Source organism: Taudactylus pleione, unplaced genomic scaffold (assembly GCF_031769625.1).
Source record: "Taudactylus pleione unplaced genomic scaffold, aTauple2 ptg000265l, whole genome shotgun sequence".
NCBI classification, from domain to species: domain Eukaryota; kingdom Metazoa; phylum Chordata; class Amphibia; order Anura; family Myobatrachidae; genus Taudactylus; species Taudactylus pleione.
The window spans coordinates 2,670,566-2,695,000 of record NW_028284667.1 but is presented as its reverse complement, the minus strand read 5'-3'; the positions used below and the strand labels follow the sequence as shown (position 1 = coordinate 2,695,000).

At 39.6% G+C, this 24,435-nt stretch overlaps 1 protein-coding gene across 2 annotated transcripts in view; it reads left to right on the top strand.

Moving 5' to 3' along the window:
• Positions 1 to 24,435, top strand: part of ALCAM (activated leukocyte cell adhesion molecule) — a 133,439-nt gene that overhangs the window by 57,738 nt on the left and 51,266 nt on the right. For both annotated transcript variants that reach the window (XM_088481188.1, XM_088481187.1), the window contains exons 2-6: positions 3,319 to 3,419; positions 5,574 to 5,793; positions 11,835 to 11,899; positions 12,559 to 12,646; positions 16,121 to 16,303. In XM_088481188.1, the coding sequence (XP_088337314.1) occupies positions 3,319 to 3,419; positions 5,574 to 5,793; positions 11,835 to 11,899; positions 12,559 to 12,646; positions 16,121 to 16,303 (657 nt within the window). The remainder of the gene's footprint in view (positions 1 to 3,318; positions 3,420 to 5,573; positions 5,794 to 11,834; positions 11,900 to 12,558; positions 12,647 to 16,120; positions 16,304 to 24,435) is intronic.

Below are 24,435 nucleotides of genomic sequence, written 5' to 3'. Positions count from 1 at the left end.
AGGCTGTTGTGTAACTTTGTGAGGACAAAGACTGGATGAATGAGCTCACAGACTAGTGTGAGTGTTTAGTAAGGTCATAGGATGGTGTAGTTTTTCTGGATGTACCGGTGTTGTATAATCTGATAGTCACCGACTGCACGATATACTAGTTATATGGGCTGTAAATGTATGCTGTTTTTCTGTTATTATTTGTTTGTTATTGTTTAGTTATGCTGGTACCTGCCTATGTTCTTAGCCCTATCCCAAAATATATATTGTCAGTACAAAATTGCAGCTTCAAAGCATTTGTCTGTGGCTCTTAACTGTTGAATGCATTTGCTCAGGCTCACTGCTTTTATTTAGCCTGTTTTGAATAGGTGCCATATACTTTGTATGTGTTACTTGTATAGCGTGTGTGTGTATATGTATGTATGTATATATGTATATATATGTGTGTGTGTGTGTGTGTATATATGTATATATATATATATATATGTATATATGTATATATATATATATGTATATATATATATATATATATATATATATATATATATATATATATATATACATATATATATTTATTTTAATTTTTTTAATATATTAGTAAAAATACAGCCCGGCACTCCTCTCGGAAGAAATACTGTACCCGGTTGCCCGTGTCGTGGTGCATAGAGTAGAAAAAACAGCGGCACTCCGGGGGTTTAAATTACAAATAATGTGTATTCATAGCATATAAAGCCGACGTTTCGGGGCCATTTTGTAATTTAAATCCCCGGAGTGCCGCAGATAGATATATATATATCTATTTATTCTCGATCTACCGAAGTTACCTTCTGAGTGTGTCTTCTGTTCGGTAGATGTGTGTAATTTATACACATGCATTCCGCATGCGTTAGGTCTGCAGGCTAATAAATTACTTATTACCAATAATCCATTGTACAAGGGGCCACCCATTGACTTGTTTTTGGAGCTACTTGAGCTAGTATTGACTCGCAATTATTTTATGTTTGATGGGTCTTTCTTCTTACAAGTGTCTGGTTGTACGATGGGGTCCAATGTGGCCTCATCGTACGCCAACGCTTTTATGTTTTCTGTGGAACAAGATGTTTTGGGTTTTTTTTCAGATCCCTTAATGGCTAGTAATATTCTTGCTTTTTTTTCGTTATATTGATTACCTGTTTATAGTGTGGGGTGATACACCACAGACGTTTGGTGATTTGATTGAGCGACACAATGCTAGCAACGGCCCGGTCAAATTTACGTATACCATGGACCACCATCAGGTCAATTTTTTGGATGTGACAGTTTCTAAGAACAAAGGGAATTTAGTACCTTCCCTATTTTCAAAACCGACTGATAGAAACAATATATTGTTGGCCAGTAGTGCTCATCCTGTCCTCTTAAGAATGGTCTACCATACTCGCAGTTTTTGCGAGCACTCAGAATCTCCAAAAATAGAGAGGAGGCTATTTACCAACTAGATTCTATGTATGAGAAATTTGTACAGAGAGGTTACAATCGTATTGAGCTTGATCTTGCTAGAGATAAAGCATTGGCTGTTCCCATAGATAAATTGTTGATGGTTAAGAACAATGATGATAAGGCTAATAATCGACATACTTGGGTCAATAAATGTAATCATTTGAGTACAGAGATTAATAAACAAGCCAAAGCATTATGGCCTATCATTACTACTGACAAAGATCTGTTAAAAAGTGGGCGGCACATATAGAAACCGTTGTAATTCCTACACCGTTCACCTGATTTCGATGTAATTACCCTCAAATTAAATCTGAAAGTCTGCAGTTAAAGCACATCTTGTTTGTTTCATTTCAAAGCCATTGTGGTGGTGAATAGAGGCCAAAATATGAAAATTCTGTCAATGTCCCAATATTTATGCACCTGACTGTGTGTATATGTATATGTATGTGTGTATATAATCGTTTTCCATATGTTAATCCCACCTTATAGCTTTCTCCTTTTGCTTGGTTACCAATTGTGAATTACACTTTTAACCTTTTTCAAAATAAAGTAACCGTTTTTAGATATCTGAAAAAGATTTGTAGCTACAGGCAGGTTATCGAGTGCTTTAATATGCTTACAGCTTTTACAGGCCTGTGGACAGCAAAGCAGTGTTGTGGTCTCTCTTAATTTATAGACTGAATTGTTGAAACTAAAAGCTACTGTTTTTGTCTTACAAGTTTAAACATTCACCATTTGGATCACTTTCCAGCACTTGCAAACATAGTTGCTTGATGAGCTCTAAATGCTAAGGCGGAGCTTTGACATTGCTAAGTAAATATTTAAACATTCGCTTTATTAAGATTGTCTGGAAATGTTTGTGCATAATAAAAAATAATAATAAAAAGGGTTTTATCAACCCTTCATAAAGAATGTACAAACAAAGATCACTCCTTTAAAGAAAGTGTGATAATAAGGATTTGGTTTTTGTAAAGGATGATATTTTATATAGCAGAATGTTAAACTTGTATTTTTATTTACCTCCCTTTGTAACTGTGAAACATAGTATAATTTTAAGGAACATAAAAACATGAATAAATGTTCAGTTATCATGGCCAAATTGGTGCTGCAGCTTTTTTGTTTTACTGGTGTAAACTCTATCAAGAGCATTTAGCATTCCTTAAATTGTCTTTTGCACGTTGCTCTAAAAGGCAGCTTCAAGCTAAACATAAAAGCAAAGTGGTTTTATTTTGCTTTTGTAAAATACATAGCTGACCAATTTAAGTCATCCACCCCTTTATTAACGTAAACTGCCAGTTTGTCCATGCATGGGGTCATAATTAGGGATGTGCAGGCTCTGATTAGTTCGCATTTTCCCGCCAAATTCAGATTTTTTTTTTCCGCCAAATATCGGCTCTCAGAAAGAGGCAAAACATCATCATTCCTGGATAAAAGTCCATGAAAGATGTTTGTCCATGAAATATGATGTTTTGCCTCTTTCTGAGATACGATTTTTGCCGGGAAAAATCCGAACTAATCCGAGCCTGCACATCCCCTAGTCATAATATTATCTGCTCCCTCTCTGTTTGTCATACTTGGCTACTTTGTAGACCCTTTAGACCTCACCACCATGAGATACTGTAAGGAAGGTTCAATGGACAACTGAAGGGAATGAGATGATGCAATCTGCATCATTATGGTCCCGGCCCGTGTTGTGTGAGGCCTTAAATTCATGTCATCTTGCAGTTTTTCAGTGCCTTTTTGACAGTATTTGCACTATTAGGCTGCCAGTACAGAATGACAAGTGGTTTTATGTGTGCTAATTTCAAATACATTGGGACACTTATTTGCTTATTTATTTTTCTAATTTAATAGGTTTTGGATTACATACAGTTAGTGCAATTTATGGCGAAACAATCGATATACCTTGTGGTCAAGATAAACTTGATGGTCTCCTCTTTGGCAAATGGAAATATGTAAGTATAACGATGCTGTGGTAGCCTGCTCTACCTCATATTGGTATGTGACTTCTTGTTAGAACAAGACCTTTTTAACCTTTTGAACTTCGCAGTTGGCTTGTCACATCACTTCTAGTTATGCCTTGCATTTGAAAAATAGTTCACAGAATCCACATTTCTGCCTCGATTTGCAGGAAGCGCCAAACATCGTGAGCTTTTAAAGGTGCATTTGCCCATTTATTTAGAACTTCCCACTATGATTTATCAAATGTAGTTTGGTTTATTCATTTTCTTTTATAACGAAAAGTTGTATACATTGTGTCAGTGTCCGACACAGACAGTGGTTGTATTTCCAAGTTGAATGTGCAGCCAAAATAGACAGCCCCAAACCTGTTTTCAGCTTAATGTATGTTGGATGCCTTTAATTATTTTAACTGAATCTGTGGTCAGTATGTGTAATTAACATAAGGCTCATGTAAGTTGATGTTTTGTATTTTATTTTTATGACTTTTTTTCTGTTTGTTTCATGAGAACTGTTAAAGGAAAAAATAATGAAACTTGAATTACGTTTGTAGAATTCACTCTGCAAACATAGCTTGTAAAGAAAAAAATAAAAACAGATAATAACATTTTAGAAAATCTGCCGAAATGTTGAGGTATATGTTTACAAAGAATCTAGTAATCAGTATTCAACATTTGCTGAAAACTGCTGGCCCTCAAATAACCCTAATCAGCATTGAATAACCGATTGTTTCAGTTATGAGAACACGCTATTCTTGTGCTTTATCTTCACACTTAGAATGCAAGTCTAAAGGGAAACTTTACTTGTGATGTCCTATTGTACAGCTATATAATACGCTGGGAAATTTTAAAGCCAAACTTTTTACATGGTGAAACCACAAATCTTTAAAAAAGACCGACAAACTTAAGAGATTCCTGTTGGCTCTGGGCATTGCAAAGTTTATGTAAGAATAAATGTGCAAAGGCAATGTGCTCTGTGGTTCGTGTTTTATTAGCTTTAATATCCATTATTTTTTAATAGCTATTGTGTATTGCACAGATCTGTACATATAATACAATCTGTATTTCCTAACTCTCTCACACACCTACTCACTGAGATTCTCCTAGAGTTCAGAATAAAGCAACATAATAAAGGATGACATTTGCACTTCTGAAAAATCATGTAGCACTGTAAGGTGGGGGGGGGGGGGATACATTTTTAATATGAGCAGGCATAGTTAGATTTGGGAGTCATGTGTCTGAGCTCAATTCTAGAATTCAGTGTGACACCAAGGCTACCCAGTATTTGTATACTACTGTACATGAGGTCCTCTGTGTTTAGGCTAAAGTACAGCTTTCTCTATGATTCATGCTGTGCCTGATCTGGAGTTAGGAGCAATCAATAATAGGGGCAATTGGCAAAACCATGTTGCAATGCAGGTTGGGCAGTTATAAAATGTTCAGAGATTGAGTTGGGAAGGGCTTATCCTAGCTTCATTCTAAATTTTAGTGTAAAATCAGAGCTGCTCAGTCAGGGGCGGTAACTGTGCTAGCGAGAGGTGGGGGACATAAGTTGACTCTGCACATCCCCTCCCCCCTCTCACCATAACAGTTGTCTCTGGAACTGTGCCAGAGTCTATTGCACATGTTTTGCGCTATGTTCCTGGTAATTACACTACTGTGCATATGCAGATCTTCGGGAAAATGGCCACACCACTTTCCTGGTGATTTCTGCAGCTCCAATGCTGGAGGGGTAACTATAATATATGTGTACAGGGTGTGTGGGCCCCCCTGCACTCCGGGGCCAGTGTGCACATCTGCTCACATATCTTTCATGTATTCATAATGTTGTAATTAAATATTATAATATAAACATGATTAAATATCAGTGATTAAAAAAAGTATAACTCTTCAACTATTTTAAATTGACTATAAATAACTCCATCTTTACTGCATAATTTCACATTCTTTTAAGACATCACTCTTGTAATTCAAATTCTTGTGGCTTTTACAACGTTATGTTAGCTATCTTGTATGTACTGTTTTTTGCATTCAATGAAAACTTCACAGATAAATACAATGTTTATTGTAGTATGTTGCAAAAGTTTATTTAAAGCCAGAGGTGTGTAGATACATCTGACTCGTGGTTTTGTTTTTTTTTGTTTTTTTTAGGAAAAGCCTGATGGAACTGTTGTGTTTGTAGCTTCTCGGTATGCATCAAAAAACAAGTTCAGTTTTGATGATGTTCCGGATTACAATGGTCGTCTGAACCTGTCAGAAAACTACACATTGTCTATCTCAAATGCAAGGATCAGTGATGAAAAGAGATTTGTATGCATGCTCGTAACAGCAGAAAATGTTTTTGAAGAGCCAACACTAATCAAAGTATTCAGTAAGTATACTTTATGATTACCCCAAGTTTTTGATTCTGTGTCTAGGGGACAATTTTTCTAGATGGAGAACAAAAATGTTCTCATTTTTTTAAATTAAACAATCATCATTTGCTCTCAAGCAATGGAACACTCTGAATCTTACTTATCATTAGTTGCAATTCTTGCATACATTAATGCACCATTGTGTAAAAAGCCAGTGGAAGACTTGTTTTTTTTCTCCCTCTCTGATAACAGGAATTTCGTGTACACAGTTTCCCATCATAGCCACTGGTCATACATACATACATACATACTAAAGAGATAAAATAGGGGAACACTCATTGTGCACCAGTCGGGTTGGGTATGAAATCCCGGTGGCTGAATAGTCGCCGGGTAAAATGCCCACGCCGGGAGCCTGAACATGCATAATTCCGATGGAGCAGGTAAGTCCTCTAACCCTAAAACTCCCAGGGGGGGTCCCTAACTCCAAGTCCCCATCAGGGGTGCCTAAACCTAACCTCCCTCCCAGTGACGCCTAACCTGAAACCTCCCCCTTCCCCTAGCTTAACACTAACCCTCCACACGGGGTACCTAACCCTAAGTCCCCCCGGGGGGCTGCATAAACCTAACCCTCCCATCTCCCCATTCCCCGCAGCTAACAACTAAGTGTCCCTGCTTACCTTCATTCGGAAAGCTGGCCTGTCGGGATTCCGTCGTCAGGCGCTAAAGATAGGCGTCTGGATTTAGACGCCTGTCTTTAGTCCCATGTCGAGATTTGAATAGCGGGATTTCGACAGTCAGATTCCCGTCCGTCAGTATATTGACTTGTATCCCCAGCAGTCAATTTGGACTAATAGCCAATTCCAAATGTAACTCAAAATCAAATTTGTCAGCACTTATATTACTAATATTTTTGTAGGATATTCTTTAAAATCCTGCTGTATAATATGTCTCCTCTTATATGTCCAATTGAGAATACTATAACATAATAACTTTAAACATCTTTTTCTATTTTAAATAATAACCACAACCAATCTGATTTGTTTGGAGGGATCTCTGTTACTTATCCGGAAATTTTGCCAACCACCATACCCTATATGACATACTTTAAAAAAATATTTGGCTCACAGGCCATAGTATTAATATACATGCAGCTATATAAAGCGGGTTGGGTATGAAATGCCGACGGCCGGGAAGCCGTCTGACTAAATACCGATGCTGCAAGTCCTTACGCTGAAGATCCCGACTGGGGCTGGTAAATGTCCTGACCCTCCACTCTCCCCACACTAACCCTCCCTCAGTGCTGCCTAACCCCCCCCCTCCTTCCCGAAGCTGCCTAACTCCCCTCCCCTTAAAGCTAACCCTCCCGGGATGGTACCCAACCCCAAGGCCCCCCCGGAGTCTAAACCTAACCCTCTCCCCACCGCGGTTATGTGCTAACCATGCGCAGTTTACCTTCATTCGGGCAGTTATCTGTCTAAATTCCGACGTCGTGATCTAGATGGGCGTCGGGATTTCTACGCCTGTCTTTAGTCCCGCTTCGGGATTTAGACGCCGGGATTTAGTAAGACGGCATCCCGGCCGTCTGCATTTTGACCGCATCCCTATGTAGCACGTTGGCATAGTGGTGGTTGAACCAATGATCTAAATAAACTCCTGCAAGTGTTTACTTCTATAGTCACTGTGGAATGCTGCTGCACATGTTAATGAGGAAGTAAATGGCATGGGTAACTGCATAGTGTTCCAAATCGTGGAAAGGAATGTATCCCTACTAATATATAAAAATATGTTTGTTGTTCAATCACGGCCGAACTTTGAATCAGTTGACTTGACAATTTGCATAAGAATAGTTTACAGGACTGCTGTGTGTTTTTCCCATACCTCCTCCTCACATTCACGTTTTTAGGTACTGATAGAGCAGTGGGCCTGATTCAGAGCTGAACGCTCTGACCAGAGCGCTCGCTCTGAATCAAGGCCCTCCTCCATGAAAATGGAGCGGCCTCCTGGACGCTCGTATAGCTGTGGGTGACCACCCACAGCTATAGCGAGCATCCATGATGATGGTCGCGATGGTCTTGACCATCGCGACCATCGGACTTGCGACGGAGACCCTACGGTATGGTCTCCCTGCCACAAGCCCTGGAGTGATTTTGGCTCTATCAGAGCCAAAATCACTCCCACTGACATCACTAGTGATGTCAGTGGGGCCGGCTTCAGACGGTAGGCGTTCCCATTCGAACGCCTCCGTCTGGCAGGCACGCCCACCAAAGGGGGGCGTGCTGTCAATCAACATCGACAGCACGCCCCCTTTGGTATGAGACCCGGAGCGATGGAAAGCCCGTCGCTCACCGGGTCTCGCGCATGCGCACGACAGAGCTCCCTCCGTCATGCGCAGTGGGGAACATCGACCCGCTTGCGAGCGTACTGCCGCTCGCTCGCTGGTCTGAATGACCCCCAGTGTTGGCTAACCTTGACACTCCAGCTGTTATGGAACTACATAACCCAGCATGCACTGCTACAGTTTTGCTATTAGGGCATGCTAAAACTGTGGCAGGGCATGCTGGGATATATAGTTCCACAACAGCTGGAGTGTCAAGGTTAGCCAACACTGTAATAGAGCAACTCTAACACTGCCATGCAGAGCACATAGGAAATCTGTAATGCTGCCAGTCGCACAGCTTTTACATTCCAATAACTAATGCCATGCAAAAAAAAAATTTAGTACTGTACACATTCACTTTTGGAGGCACTGGCGTACCAACTCCAAAGCGCATGCACGGCTCGGACACATTTCTTCCTATAGTTTTTAGGCTGTTTAGACACAATTACCTACTGTAATTGTACATTTTACATTGTTTAAGCTAGCTAATCCGATTTAGGAGGCAACATGTTTTTTGGAGATATTTTTAGTACGTTTCCTCACAATTAGCTATTTAGTCATTTTAAATGGTTGCAATTTTTTCAGTTGGGTAATTCTACTTCAGTTTAATAGTAAGATAATTCTATTTTTTCTGTGTAGCAATCTTTCTTTTGTCTATCTTTCCTTTTTCGATTAATTTCATACACACACCTTCTATTCCAATAATAATGCCGGACAAGCATAAGAGCAATTTGTCAAAAATATCCTCTAAGGCTAAAGCAGCAAAAATTGCTCGCAGTGGAGAACTTCTGCACAAACACAAATGAAAGTGCTCAGACAAGCTCAGCGTAAATTAAGCTTTGAGCGTCTAAGACCCAAAAGAAGACTGTGATGTGCCGACAAACTGCTGCTGACTATCAAACCTCATTTTGAGCATCCCATTTGGACGCATACCACAATGCAAGGCTTCAACAGCAATGTGTTAGGCGCGCTAATTTGAAGAGGGCTAATTTGGCTTCTATGTTAAAGGTGGCATTTCACTAATCCTTTCACTGAATACAGCTGTCATCCTGGAATAACAATCGGGAAGATGGAGGAGTGCCAGTTTTACAGGGCTCTAAAATGGAAGGGTGAAATGGCAGGCATGTGCTCCTCTAATGGTAAGATCTATCTTCCACTATTGGAGAATCCACCCAAAACACTAAAGAATCTCTTAATGAACATGACAGATAATTTGCACCACTTCCTCAATAACATCCAAAAGTACAATTCCCACTTTTCAAATTTCATGGTTTTTAACAGATCGCAGTCGTTGTACCAGGGTTCTCTCCAACGTTCACTGTACAGGAATACAATAAATAGCCACACTTAAGATGGCGCACATTAATCCCTGAGGAGGGCTGAATAGCCAATATGCGTTGGAGACTATCATGTATAGACATCTCTATACCCACACACTGCCAGGTCCTACTCCTCGCGGCGCAGAGTCGAGCCACCGCATTGCACCTGCTGAGCCCGGAGAACTGCGCGATCTCGCAAGAGCACAACTACCCGGAAGTCTCGCAGAGTACCGGTGAGAACGCTGCATCCCAGTCAGCGCTCTACAAGTACACGCGTGCTGTCGACATAGCGGAGCGGTGGATCGGAGACCATGAGTAGGACGGAGAAGAGGACATCGCTCACCTGGAGGTGGCCAAGAAAGGACGTCGAGGGTAAGTTTCTGCACCTTGGGGATACGGGATGCCGCCCCGCCAGACACATACTTAGTCACCCTACGTACAGGACTATACATTTACCAGCAATATACCATGTTGGGCTGCTGGGGATTTGAGGAACTATAGTAATAAGAGATCATTTCAACAGACTATACCAGACTCAATACATGCACCCACCACTTGTTACTATTAATAATTAGACCAATGCTAAGGAATCCACACTTAACCCCTACCCACCTACCCCACATCACCTATTGGATCATAGGGGCACTGTGACCTCAAGTTTTACAATCAAAATAAACAATACAATATCGTGTTGTGCATTATATTAAGTGTAGCGCCAACCTCCGAGACAAGCTATATAGTTCACTGTAAAGGGCGAAGTCTCATACCTCACCGGTTCTCTTCTCCCGCAGCAGAACCAGCAGCATAAATTACTTTAAATTTATTTCATGCAAGTTGAACAAAGATGCCACTTATTTACAAATGTTAATAGAGATGCCGCAACTTCCTTACAATGAATGCTACAAGATCACAATATCCTTATACATGAATTTAAAACAACACTTGAACATGCCTAGCATTCTTTAAAGAGTAATAAATCCACACCAATCGAAGGTATGAATGCTGCTTTAACACTCCAACGTTAAAAGATGTAGAAATTGTCATGGCCAGTAACCAGTTTGAAAGCAGAGACATTGTGCTCCACAAACGCGACAACTGTGTACTGAGGGTAGCCGATACGGCTTTTATGACATTTTTGCAATATTCCCTCATCTTTTGGAAAAGCCAAGGTTACTAGTTTGGCATTATTCAAATTAAATCCAAGTACTTGAAAGCCTGTATTCAATAACACCGTTTCTGCAATGGACTTCTATGCTTACCACGTTATGTTCCATTCCGGACAACAAAACATTTTACACTACAACCAGCTATTCCACCAATATCTTGTAGACCAGTAAGTGAATGTTAAGAGCAAAAGATCTGAAAAGGCTTTCCGACCTCATGGGAGGAGTGATGGTGGTATTAGCTGCGACTTCCGATAGAACTTACTAGTAATAGCAAGAAGTACGTCTCAAGGCATCTCCATTGTGGGAAAGTGTGACAAAAATACTTTTGACTAAAAACTTGAAAGTGCAGCTAAACTACTGGAAATCAGAGTGGGTTGACTTCAAACAGACACACAAGGAAAAATTGACTTCCCCAATTCTCAAGTTATCAGGAGTACTTTCTCATAAGCTGGAACTCAGTTGTTGGGGTACCAGTGCTATTGATACGCATCCAAACTATGTAATGGTACGAGATTATATTTTTACGAGACTTTAAATATGTAATCAGAGCTACCATTTTAACACTATCGGCAAAGAACGAAAATGCGCTCCTACCCAGGATTTCCATAATAGCTATGGATCTACCATTTCAATTTAAGCATCTCCAATTCCCACTGAAGTTAGCATTTGCCATGTCCATCAACAGATGTCAGGGGCAAACTCAAAGTGGTAGGTATACACTTGGAGACGGCTTGCTTTTCTCATGGAAAGCCTTACAGTGCTTGCTCATGAGTTACAAGCAGTGGCAATCTGTATATATTAGTGCCAGAAAGAAAAACATTAAAAGTTGTCTACAAAAATGCCCTATGTTGAACTTCACTACAATTGTTTTTGTTGTTCATAATATTACTTTAACGTCACTCAGATCTCCGCATACAAAATCCCCTTTCAATTTCATTCTAATTACGTTTCATCTCGGACTTGAACTGGCAATGCCGGGTCCTACAGCTAGTGCGTATATGCATTTCTAGATATTAACACATACTGGTGATATTTTTAGTTCTTTTTTTTTAAATAATTTTTTTATACCACAGTAGAAGACAAAAAAGTTCAATTAATTTTGGTGTACGATGTTTAATTTTTTTTTCTTCTCCTAGTAAACAATTCTTCACATTTTAACAATAATAATAGTTTGTTATGATTTCCTTTTATTATAGAGCCACCTACCCAACCTGAGATTATTAACCAGCCAACATTTATGGAGACGGGAAAACTAAACATGGTAATTGAGTAAATAATTGTTAGTGAAGAATCATGTTAAAGCATGACTCCATTTTGTGTTGAAATGCTAAGAAGAAATGATATTCTGTGTGAGACATTGTGCCTGAGAAGGGCCTCAATCCTTATCTATCTATTCTAGCTCTTAGGAATGTATTCATATAGAATAACTTGTTTGCCAATTAAGATTAGAGTTGAGTGTATTCATCCTTAGCATTCAATTCTGATTTATATGACAGGAATATAAGAGATTATATAGGTCTATTGAGAACAGTGGTGTAAATTGTCAGGGACTGCCTTATACCAATGATTTATTGTCTCTAAGACTAGACATAACTAATAAATCCCTTGAGAGGTGTCCTATAGATTTATAGCTATAGATAGTAGTACTAATATTCATTTATTGATAAATTAGGCAATGTATCTAATGCATGGAATATGCTAAATATATTCATTCATATTTTAATTAGGTAGATGAGAAAATTTGTTGCACATGTGCAGCCTAGATTTCTTTGTCTCTGTTAATTTGAGTGCTATAAAATAATCTGTCTGTCCAAAATAAAGGCAGAGTGTTTTTGGAAACACACAGGTCTTGTTGTTTCCCATCATTCTATTTCTCATTTATATATTGACAAATGTGTTTGCTTTTGTTTATGTATGCAGGTTGGAGATTGTGTTGCTAACGATAGCTATCCAGATGGCAATATTACATGGTATAGAAATGGCCAAGTTATTTTGCCAGTTGATGGAGGTATGTTCTTTATTAAACCAATCCACTTTTGTTTTTGATATTTTATATTTATTGTGTTTTTGATCATTTTCTATGAGCTACATAATGTTTGTTGTAAGGTGTAAACTTGAAATAAATACAGATGTTGTTGCTGCAGTTGCATTAAACAGGCCTTCTAGTCGTGCCTAGTCCCGTGTGAATTTACTCATGCAGAGTGTCTTTTCATGCATCCTTTTTGCCGTAAGTGTCTTATTCGCAATGCGATGCGAATATGACACACAAGCAAATTTTATTACAATGATATGCGGCATGTGTATGTTCTGTGTGCAACTGCAGCTGTATCTGCATATGAAATGCTATGTTACATTGTCAGTGACTGTTTTCCACACCACGTTTCATTGTGATGATTTTACAGACTCTGCCGCACACAGAAAATACACATGCCGCATATCATATTAATCAGTTACATGTGCGTCTCATTCGCTTTGCGTTTGTGAATAAGACACATTTGCGAAGAAAGATGCACGGAGCCGGCCGAGTCACGCTGGAGCCGGTGACTCATGCGCCCTGTGTTACGTGACTCATAACGCATGAAGGAGGAAGTACAGATCTGTTGATAAACAAATGCATTTATTCAAGCTCAAGAAAAACGCTACTATGCTGAACATAGCTGGTTAGACGATAGTAACATAGTATATGGTTCCCAAATATGTGTTGCATATAAGCGATTTTGTGAATTGTTTGAAGTAAACAGATGCGTGTCGTATTTGAGCTTTTGATATTGAGGAATCTAGTTGAAAGGGTTTTTGGTAGCGAATTTAACAAATTGGCTGCTGGTTTGGTATAATATAATTATAAGAAAGCTATTGATTCGAGAGGATTTAGGGAAGCCACTGGGGGTGAGATGACTCGGATAAAAATGAATGTGTTGCGTACATTTTATTTGTTGTTCCAGTGTCAAAGTATTCGAAATGTATAAATGATTTATTTTGTGTACCCAATGTCTATACAGATGTCATCTTACCAGTATTTTTAATTACAGCTCTACATAGGCAAATGGTGACTGGTAGAGTTTCCTGAATTTATGCTGCCCATACATTATTTTATTGTACAAACATGAACATAGACTTTAATGAAGGACGGATATCTTTTATGCAAACAAGATGAATTTGGCTATTTAGCTATCGATGCAAGTTGTGTATATAGTTGGAAATGTTCTGTGCCAAAGATAAAGGTCTGCCAGAGGTCTGGGGCGTGCGACTAGAAACTCTGGAATGGACCAAGAGTTCCAACAAAGGTTCAAAGTAAAGAAGGGTTGTTCCAGTACTTCTCCAACCACTAATGCCGGGTACACACTGGAATGATGTTGTTCCGATTTGGCCAAGTCGTAAAGACAAATCGTGCACCAGTGTTTATGCATCATATGCGAGCTCTTGCAATGTCATGTGGTTTGATGTGCTGCTCATCAACCCAGACGATATTGCTTGTGGTGCCATGCATGTTCATGAAGGACGGGATGAGTGATCGTTCTGTTCTTCCTAAATTGCTGCAGTGTGTGGCGGCAATCATGCAATATCCAGGGTGTCACTGGACATTGGCACCATTGCCGGTCACACAAGTGTGTACCCACCATAAGGATTGGTTGACTTTCAGGATGGTGTACCAAAAAAAAAAAAAAAAGATAGATATAAAATATAGTGTACACTGTATGTGGTAAATGCCAGGGTGTGTGTGTGTGTATATATATATATATATATGTATATATATAGAGAGAGAGAGAGAGAGCGAGAATCTGACTGACTTCCCCTTTAACTTTTCTCCGTCCCCAGCTCATGTCACCAGCTGTCCCCAGCCCCCATCACATTCCTCTGCCCCTTCTTCCTCTATCCTCAGCCCCCATCACCTTCCTTTGTCCCCAGCTCATGTCATCTTCCACCAGCCCCCATCACTTTCTACCCCTGCCCCAGCTCATGTCACCTTCTACCCCATCACCTTCCTCTGCCCTAGTCTGTCACCTTCTACCCCTAGCCCCTCCCCTATCAGCTTCCTATGCCCCTTCACCTTCTTCCGTCCCCAGCACCCATCATCTTCCCCTGACCCAACCCTTATTCCTCTATCATCCCGTATCCCCGCAGCGGCCCTGCCTGACGTGGGCGATGTGGCCTATAATGTCACGCCACCGCATTGCTCACTTAAAGGTCAGGCATGGCCCTGTTTTGTGCCCATCTGGTCCTCGGGGCACGGTACAGTTGTTCTCTTACTCCAAAACACCCCTCCCACTCTCGGTCGCTAGGCCCAGCAGCAGTTATTGGGGGCTGATGTACGGCACAGTGTATGTCTGTTCAGGATGCCAGGGCCCCCTCGACCTGTGGCCCTGTTTGCACTGCACATTCTGCATTCATTTTAGAAATGATACTGTATGTAATCCCAAACCAACTGCGTCATTGCATTTCAAACTGAAGACGCAGTATAACTGGTGTAGGCAGATTACAGGATCGTTTTTAAATTTGCAATAGACATTTTTGTAGTCTGTGAGTTATTTGTATATAGGCAGGTACATATTTTATTGCTTTTGTTTGTTATTTTTTTTAAGGATTAAATTGCACTTGTTACTAGAAGTAAATTTTGGCAGTAATTTTATGGAGACAGCCTTTAACAGCCATCTTTAGTATAAGTGTTGATGTTTTGCAACTTGTGTATTTGTATATTACTGAATAAACTGCTTTTTTAAATGTATTTTTAACAGAAGGACAATGGCATAATATATTTAATTGGAGGCATTGATGAAGAAGAGTTAAAAATATAGCTTGAATAATCCTATTTTATTGTAATATGGATTTGGTGTGGCAATGTCTTTGTAATTGGCCACAGAAGTAATCAGAAAAAAACATACTGCACAGCAAGTTTACCTTAATGTCCATTAACAGAGTAAGAGCACTTGTCATAGCACTAAGTTAATAAAGAAATAGCAAGTATCACTTTATTGCTTTTTAATTACTTACAGATGTAACACCAGTTCCCTTTTATATATAAACTGTCTGTTCAATTCACTTAAAAACCAGTTATCCTTACATAATGCTGTGCTTGTATTTGAAAGGACAAATTGGTAGTTCTTCTAATTGAATTAATCAGTCCACAGTATTGATAAGAAATTCAGTGACCTTGATTGTTTTTTGAGATTATGAACCATGTGATGACTTCTACATAAGTGCTCAATACCAAAAATAATTTGAAAGAGGAATGGTTTATTTTCACTATGGTTGTCACTTAGTTATTTATCCAGACCAGGCTATTCCGGACATGGCTGCTTTATAGAAACAATGTGTGGCCTTCTACCTAGTACGCTGGAAGATGCAGTTTGACAGCTGATGGAGGCCACACACTATTCAGCTTTAAGTAGAAATGCCTTTACAATAATGTAAAGGGTTAAGTTTTACAAACACTACAAATGTTAATACTTTGCTCCTTTTATCATGTGTTTTTCTTTTTGTGCAGTTGTTTCTATAGAGTGGTCAAAAGAGAAAAATACAACAAGTGGCCTTCATAACATGCGTTCAACACTTCAGTACATGGCAACAAAAGATGACATAAATGCAGAGTTTTCATGTGCCGTGACTTACTATGTGCCAGATGGGCTGGCAACAATGGAGTCTGATCCAGCCATCTTCGATATTTACTGTAAGTGACAAATACATTAGGTGGGGGGCAGGGGGGGTTGTAAACATGTAAAAATGGGAAATGAGCTGTAAATGTAATGTATGCAGAATAAAGAACAGCTATTAATTGTGCTACACTGCAATACTGCCCATAAAGCTAATTCATTCCCATTTTTAATACTTCTAAGGTGGTAGCACAGTCTTGTTTTATTGGCAGTAGGGACTGCTAGGTACATTTCTGCAACATGAATATGCGTGTGTTCAGCAATTATAATTCCCAATAGTCCAATACAGAGGAATAAAATAGTTTAAGCATGCTGAATGGAAGAACAACATAATTATACTGTATTCCATTTCATAGGGACAAGTAGCATATGGTACAATAGCATCTGTCTGCCATCAGAGGACTCCCTCCATCAAGGCATGACTGATGCTGGCCACACACATGGCGATCTGCACACGATCAGCCGATGTGTACGATTTCCCTTGAAACTCTCCCCGGCAGCTCTGCACACAATTTGGTGTCCAATTTTCATACGATCTCTCCTGCATCCAGACTTTCACAGTGCATCGTGTCCTAGATTGTCAGATCTGCCCTACCGCACGGCAGATCTGACGATGCGATGTGCGACCAGCGGGGACACGCATCGCATCGTGAACCGGAGTGGGGACTCGCGACTTACTCAGGATTTGGCCATATTTTACATGATCTGTCGTTCCAATGTGTCGGAATCGGCCAGATCGGGTAAAATATTGCTATGTGTGTGTCCAGCTTTAGGCCGGTAACTGCCTTGTTTGGTTCCTAATACTATGATCTCTGAATTCTCTAAAAGCTCCATTCCTAATGCTTAGAGCACTTCATTAATGCATTACATAAAATAACCCCACTTCATTCCAGCTCATGGGCAGCAGGTTTGATTGTATCTGCCTGTCCGTATACAGATCTGGTCAGCACAAGGCATACTCTGGGTACCTCACCTATTCCTGGTGCCGGCAATAAGTGTGGAAGTGCAATTCAAGCACAAATTAACCCCTGATATTAACCTGTTGTTTTCATTTTCAAGAATCTGATACAGATTGTGTCAAAGTATCCCTAAATAAAAAGGAAAAATAAGAAAAAAAAATCAGGTCTGTTATTTGGTAGCATACTTTGTTTAATACATCCCTAAATAAATATAACATTTGCTTGGATAGAGGAAAGAATAAAATCTGTTTTCCAGTGAACCTGACTCATCACTTGTATGTGAAAATGTGGCGTATCATTCAGTGATAATGTTTTCTTTTTCTCGTTCCCCTTTAAAGATCATAATATATTTAAACCTCTCACACTTGCCATGTATTCCACTATTTTCCCTCTGATTTTTACTGTGTCTACCCGATTTCAAATTATCACAATATGTGTAAATCATAGCTTTGGTTGGGTCGTGGTTGTATTATCTGGGTACACTTTTAATAAAGATAATGATGCACTTTTTTGAGAAATTACATCTTTTTCTGAATAGTCCATAACAAAGCGAGATCATGCTCTATTGCCAATTTGATGACTTTCTATTTTGGTGGTTAGAGGACAGCATTTTATAGGAACTGAGTAAAGGTCAAATACAATTTATGCAGTATTGATATTGTATTGATTAATGTGCACTCAGAGTTAAATCATCTGAAATTATAATTCAGTATCTATGAATGGTTGAATGTCAGTGACTACTGTACATAGCTATGAAGTATTCATCAATTGCTTTGTCAGTATGCACTGGCTCTTTGCATTATTTTCACCTGGTTCAATATATATCATGTAAACTGCTTGAAACTTTACACAATGAAATGCAATGCAGAATTTGCCCTGTACCAGTCCACATAGTAAAGAATTAGCTGATATTCCTTAGTTAACTTCCTATGATACTGATATAGTGTTAGTGATTTTTCCTGCCTTTTATGCCACAACTAGCAATATGTAGTATCTGAAATGTTTAGGTAGGCTGTGATACATAGCATGAACTCAAACAGTGTTAATGTGGAGAAGGGAGCATGACTTGGCATACAAATGTGGAGGACACCCTTTTTATGCAGCTACCGATAAGAGCAAATTATATTATTCAACACTGTACCTTTATTCCCACTGAATCAACCTCAAATGATTGAAAATAGCCGATAGTGTTTTTTTTTTTTTCTTAAAGCTATTAAGGCACTGAAGTGCTTTATAATTTAGGATTAGCCTGGCTCTACCTGGCTTTTGCAGTAATTTTTTTTCTTGATATCCTACTCTCCTCTATATAAAGCTCTTGATCTGCAGAAAGCTCTACTACAGATGTGTCCTCATACATCTAGCCTCCTTGCGCATTAAACAGCCCTTCTAGTCGCGCCATGCCGTGGTGTGACTATGTACCGTAGAGCGCCTACTGTGCAACTTTTCACCTTCAAATGCGTCTTAATTGCACAGCGATGTGAATAGGATGCACATGCAGCTTCTGCTGATTAAAATGATATGCAGCATGCCTATATTCTGTTAGAGACTGCGGGTATATCTGCATGTGAAATGGCCCCGGGCTCCCATTATAGATACGCCACTGCATGCTGCATATCATTTTAATCATCCAAAGCTGTATGTGCGGCCTACTCACATCGCTGTGTGAATAGGAAGTATTTTAAGGTAAAAAGTTGCACGAAATACACTCTGCGCTACAGAGTCACACTCAGCTACCGTGTTGTGTAAGCGCGACTTGTAGTGCACAGAGGATAGATGTATGTGGACACATCTGTACACAGACTTCTGGGAGGCCATTCAATTGTTTGCAATAGGTGCAAGTTGCTGTTGTTGAGACTGATCCCTGGCAACTCAAACAGATTTCTGGAAGATGACCAGCTGGCAGGCTCCTCTTGCAGCAACCACCTGACCAGCAAACCTGCTTCTGCATCAGAAAAAAAACAGTATAAACTGGTTCCTGCAGCTTGGACTATGACTGTCATAGTGATTTCCAAGTCCACAATCAACTTCCACCCATCATTACTGAAAATATGTAAATCTTGAGCACTGATCTCGGGACTGCTGACCAAGAAGCCCACAGAGTAGTCACAGGTCTCAAAGCTAAAGTCGCAGAAAGGCTTTGGTGCACAAACAGGAGGAATACCAGCAGGCATCAAAACAAGATATTAAATGAGAAATTATTTTTTCCTATTTGTTATTATACAAGAGGACATTGACAACTGGCAAGTGACGAAATCCCAGAGTTGGTGGAGATGGCCTACTTGGAATATTACTTCTAATGAATGTTAGCCATTCCAGATAATGTGTTTCTTTTAGATCGGGCTCATCAAGATCTTTGACTGTCCTCTCAAGGCCAACCTTTGCCAAAACATGATGTATTTGGCCTACATTTCTACAAGATGAAATCGCAAATATACAAGGAGGCAAGGCTCACCTAACATCTTGGATGTGAAAAGAGCCACCAAAACTATGTGAGACCACATCAAATGTTTCCTCCCTTTAATCTGCAATCCTGTACAGATGGCAAAGTGATCATGGCCAGAAATCCAGATGTGTTCCTCCACTTGTTTTACTTTGTCACAATAACCTCTTGTTACACATAGGCAACAAAATTGGAAAATCTGAGTTCTACCCAAGTTGTATAGGTAGGCATGTTATCATGGTGCAGGATAATGGAGTTATTTGTTTTCAAATATGTTACCGCTGTTATTGCAATTTTATGTAATATGTTTTATTTTATTGGGCAGCACAAACTGTGTAATGGTTAACATTGCTGCCTCACAGCATTAAAAATTACAGTTTATTTGAATAACAAATTTCATAAATATGTCCAGACATGAGGTCTTTATTATCTGTATATCAAATCAACTTCAGAAATGGCTTAACCCAAGGGCTGTCAGACCTTTTTCATGTAAACCAGTGCTTCCCTTCTCCAGTCCTTAATGACAACTAACAGTGTATGTGTTACATTTCTCCTCTGTATCACACGTGAAATAATTAGTTCCACCTGTGAATCTTTTAAAATGTGTCAGCCATTAATGAACCTGTGCTCCAACCAGGAGATCTGTAAATCATGCACTGTTGGGGGTTCCTAATGGTGGGCATACACTAGACAATTATCAGGCTGACCTGCCCTATATCGGTGGATCGCTCTGATAATTGTACTGTGTGTGCGGCCCGCCGATGCTAAAATATTGATCTGGCATACCGGATCGTCCAGCATGTCCGTCCGATGTGATGTTTTCTAAGTTAGAAGACAGCCGCATCGAGCAGTGTATGCGCAGCCGACCAACAGACATTACCCTTGTTCCTTCAAAAGGAATAAACGGGGAAAGGGGAAATGTCTCCTCCCCAGGGCAATAGCACAGATATTGGGGTCAATAAACTGTGAGATCTTAGGGTATGCATGTGATATCTGCAGGATGTAATGCTGCCAGATAAAATGCCTGTCAGACCGACAGACATTTATCTGGCAGTGTATACCCAGCATAAGGACTAGAGTTGGAAAACACTGATGTAAACCTTCACATGTCTAAAGCATGCAGCTTTTTTGTTTGTCTATTTCTGAGACTAGCAGTGACCATCTTCCTTACATTTTAACTCATAGGAACTTTTCCACAATCACATTAATAGGGCCCCTACACCCGCAACCAGCAAAAGATTGAATGATTCTTCATTTTTCTTCACGATTCTCTAATCCACCAATATGCACCAATGCATTTCAGTGATTTACAGATAATTTTCAGCACATAACCGATCTGCCAATGTTGAAAGGCTCATAATTTTACTAGTAAAGTTCGGCTAATCTGCTGAACGTTACTATGCACTAGCAATTACAGCCCCGATTGGTCAGGGAAATTCAACATATTGGATAACCTAATTTACTGATTCCAATCACTTTTGGGTCAAAATCGGTAATTAGTGAACCCCATACATTACAGATATTTTTACATAATAATCTGCAAAACAGGTAATTTCCCCCAATTGGTTGCTGATGTATGGGCCCCATTACGCATACTTTGCTTTATGTATACCAATATATTTTGCACTAAATTAGAGTTTGACTTTGGTTTTTTTTTTTTTCATTTTTAGCGTTTGCAGTTTTTTTGTACTGTACATGTGCTAGTCAGTGCATTGTCATATTTAGTGTGTATGTATATATAGGAGGGTGGTTCATTAAGTAATGTAACTAGACCCCTCACATGTGTAATGTTCTCTATTTCATTCTAATTTTCTGCCAGCCCATAGCAGGTAGACCACTGCTTCTCCTCATGGTCATTAGACTGTTCCTCATATCAGTCATACTGTCCCAACATTAAGATGGGGCGGAAACTTGGTCAAACATTGAGGTGCGTAGTGTGATCAGATTTCTGCATCTAAAGGTCACATCGGCAGCTGAATTTCTTTGCAAACCTGTTATGTTGTACGGTGATAACGTCATGTAACGGAAACAGGTTTGAGTTTTGTGCACTGCTTTTGATAACGGATGGGCAAACGTTCAAGATGAGCATCAATTTGGCTGACCAAGCAGGTCCACCACATATTACAATTTCTGCCGCACTGAAGGTCTGATTCAGGAGGACAGATGCATTCAAGTTAGTGATATTGCTGACGAACTGAGCATCTCAGTTGGTACTGTACACAACATCGTTCATGAGCAACTGGGGTACAGGAAAAGATGTTCAGCTGGCTACCGAAGCAACGCTAGAAGTTCACAAAACTAAGGCTGAGTACACACCTAAAGATTTTCTGTCCAACCATCCAACTAGTTGATTGGTTGGAATGAAAATCTGGTAAAGTATAAAAGCAAATGACAATCAGCAATTTGCTCCCAAATGCTGGAAAATGGACAAAAATTGTTGTTTGAACAAATTGTTTAGATCAAACATTTAACAAACTTGTCTGAACGTCCATTTTCATCTGTTTTCTGGCATTTAGTAGCAAATTGCTGATCATCAGTTAATCCCATACGTTACCAGATTATCATTAGAACCAATCAACTAGTTGGATGGTTGGACAGAAAATCTTTAGGTGTGTACCCAGCCTAATACAATCTTGGTTGCTGAGAACAGGCCATGTATTGCTACATGATAATGAGAGGCCACACTCAGCCAACCGTACACGTGGGTTTTTTAGGCGATCTCATTGGGAGGTACAGGACCATCCTCCCTAAACCTCTTACTTAGCACTGCGTGATTACCATCTCTTTGGACCATTGAAGAAGCACCTGGTTGGAAGGTGATTAATAACCGACTGTGAAGTTCAGCAAGCCGTCATGTCCTGGCTTCAGGCACTTGACACTGATTTATGTTATGCCACGACAGATACCTTAGTGCAAAGTTGGATCAAATGCTTAGTCAAGTATGGGGAAAATCTGTTAAAAGGCCATACTATAGCTTATATTTAAGAGATGAATAAATTTACGCAATGAGATGCCGTTACGTTATTTATTGAACCACCCTCGTGTGTGTATATATAAATAATTAGTCTTGCATGCGGGCGGCACTCTTGGTTCAGACAGACTCCAAGGCAGCGTTATAGTATAGTCAACGTTTCAAAGCTTTAATATAGCTTTTTCATATATATCATTTATTTTATATGCGTTGTCTCCCATATCCAAAATATTTGGGATCAGGATTATGTTTTGATATCGCAATATTCCGTATTTTGGAATATTCGCCTACCATAAAGAAATATCTTGGGAATGGGACCCAAACCTAAACACAGAATGCATTTGTTTTATAATACACCTTATCCTCACAGCCTGAAGGTAATTTTATACAATATTTTCAATAATTTTTGTGGCTCAAACATAGTTTGTGTACTTACATGAAATTCATTTGTTTCCTATACACCTTATACACAAAGCTTGAAGGTAAGTTGATATAATATTTGTAATAGTTTTGTGCCTTTTAAACAAAGTTTGCTATCAGATGGTTCAATGTACACAAAGGTTTTACCTATCTCAGTCGGAATATTTGGATATGGGAGACTCAACCTGAATGTGTGTATATACACTACCGTTCAAAAGTTTGGGGTCACCCAAACAATTTCAGTTTTACATGAAAACTGACTTTTATTTATCAAATGAGTGTCAAAATGAATAGAAAATATAGTCAAGACATTGCCAAGGTTAGAAATAATTATTTTTATTTGAAATAATAATTTTGTCCTTCAAACTTTGCTTTCATCAAAGAATGCTACTTTTGCAGAAATTACAGCATTGCAGACCTTTGGCATTGTAGCTGTTAATTTGTTGAGGTAATCTGAAGAAATATCACCCCACGCTTCTTGAAGCACCTCCCACAAGTTGGATTGGCTTGATGGTCACTTCTTGCGTACTATGTGGTCAAGCTGCCCCCACAACAGCTCAATGGGATTGAGATCTGGTGACTGTGCTGGCCACTCCATTACAAACAGAATACCAGCTGCCTGCTTCTTCCCTAAATAGTTCTTGCATAATTTGGAGGTGTGCTTTGGGTCATTGTCCTGTTGGAGGAGGAAATTGGCTCCAATCAAGCGCTGTCCACAGGGTATGGCATGGCATTGCAAAATGGAGTGATAGCCTTCCTTATTCAAAATCCCTTTTACCTTGTACAAATCTCCCACTTTACCAGCACCAAAGCAGCCCCAGACCATCACATTACCTCCACCATGCTTGACAGATGGCGTCAGGCACTCTTCCAGCATCTTTTCACTTGTTCTGCATCTCACAAATGTTCTTCTGTGTGATCCAAACACCTCAAACTTCGATTCGTCTGTCCATAACACTTTTTTCCAATCTTCCTCTGTCCAATGTCTGTGTTCTTTTGCCCATATTAATCTTTTCCTTTTATTGGCTAGTCTCAGTTATGGTTTTTTCTTTGCCACTCTGCCTAGAAGGCCAGCATCCCGAAGTCGCCTCTTCACTGTAGACTTTGACACTGGCATTTTGCATGTACCATTTAATGAAGCTGCCACTTGAGGACTTGTGAGGCGTCTATTTCTCAAACTAGAGTCTCCTCTAATGTACTTGTCTAATTGCACAGTTGTGCACCGGGGCCTCCCACTTCATTTTCTACTCTGGTTAGTCTGTTTGTGCTGTTCTCTGAAGGGAGTAGTACACACTGTTGTAGGAAATGTTCAGTTTCTTGGCAATTTCTAGCATGGAATAGCCTTCATTTCTAAGAACA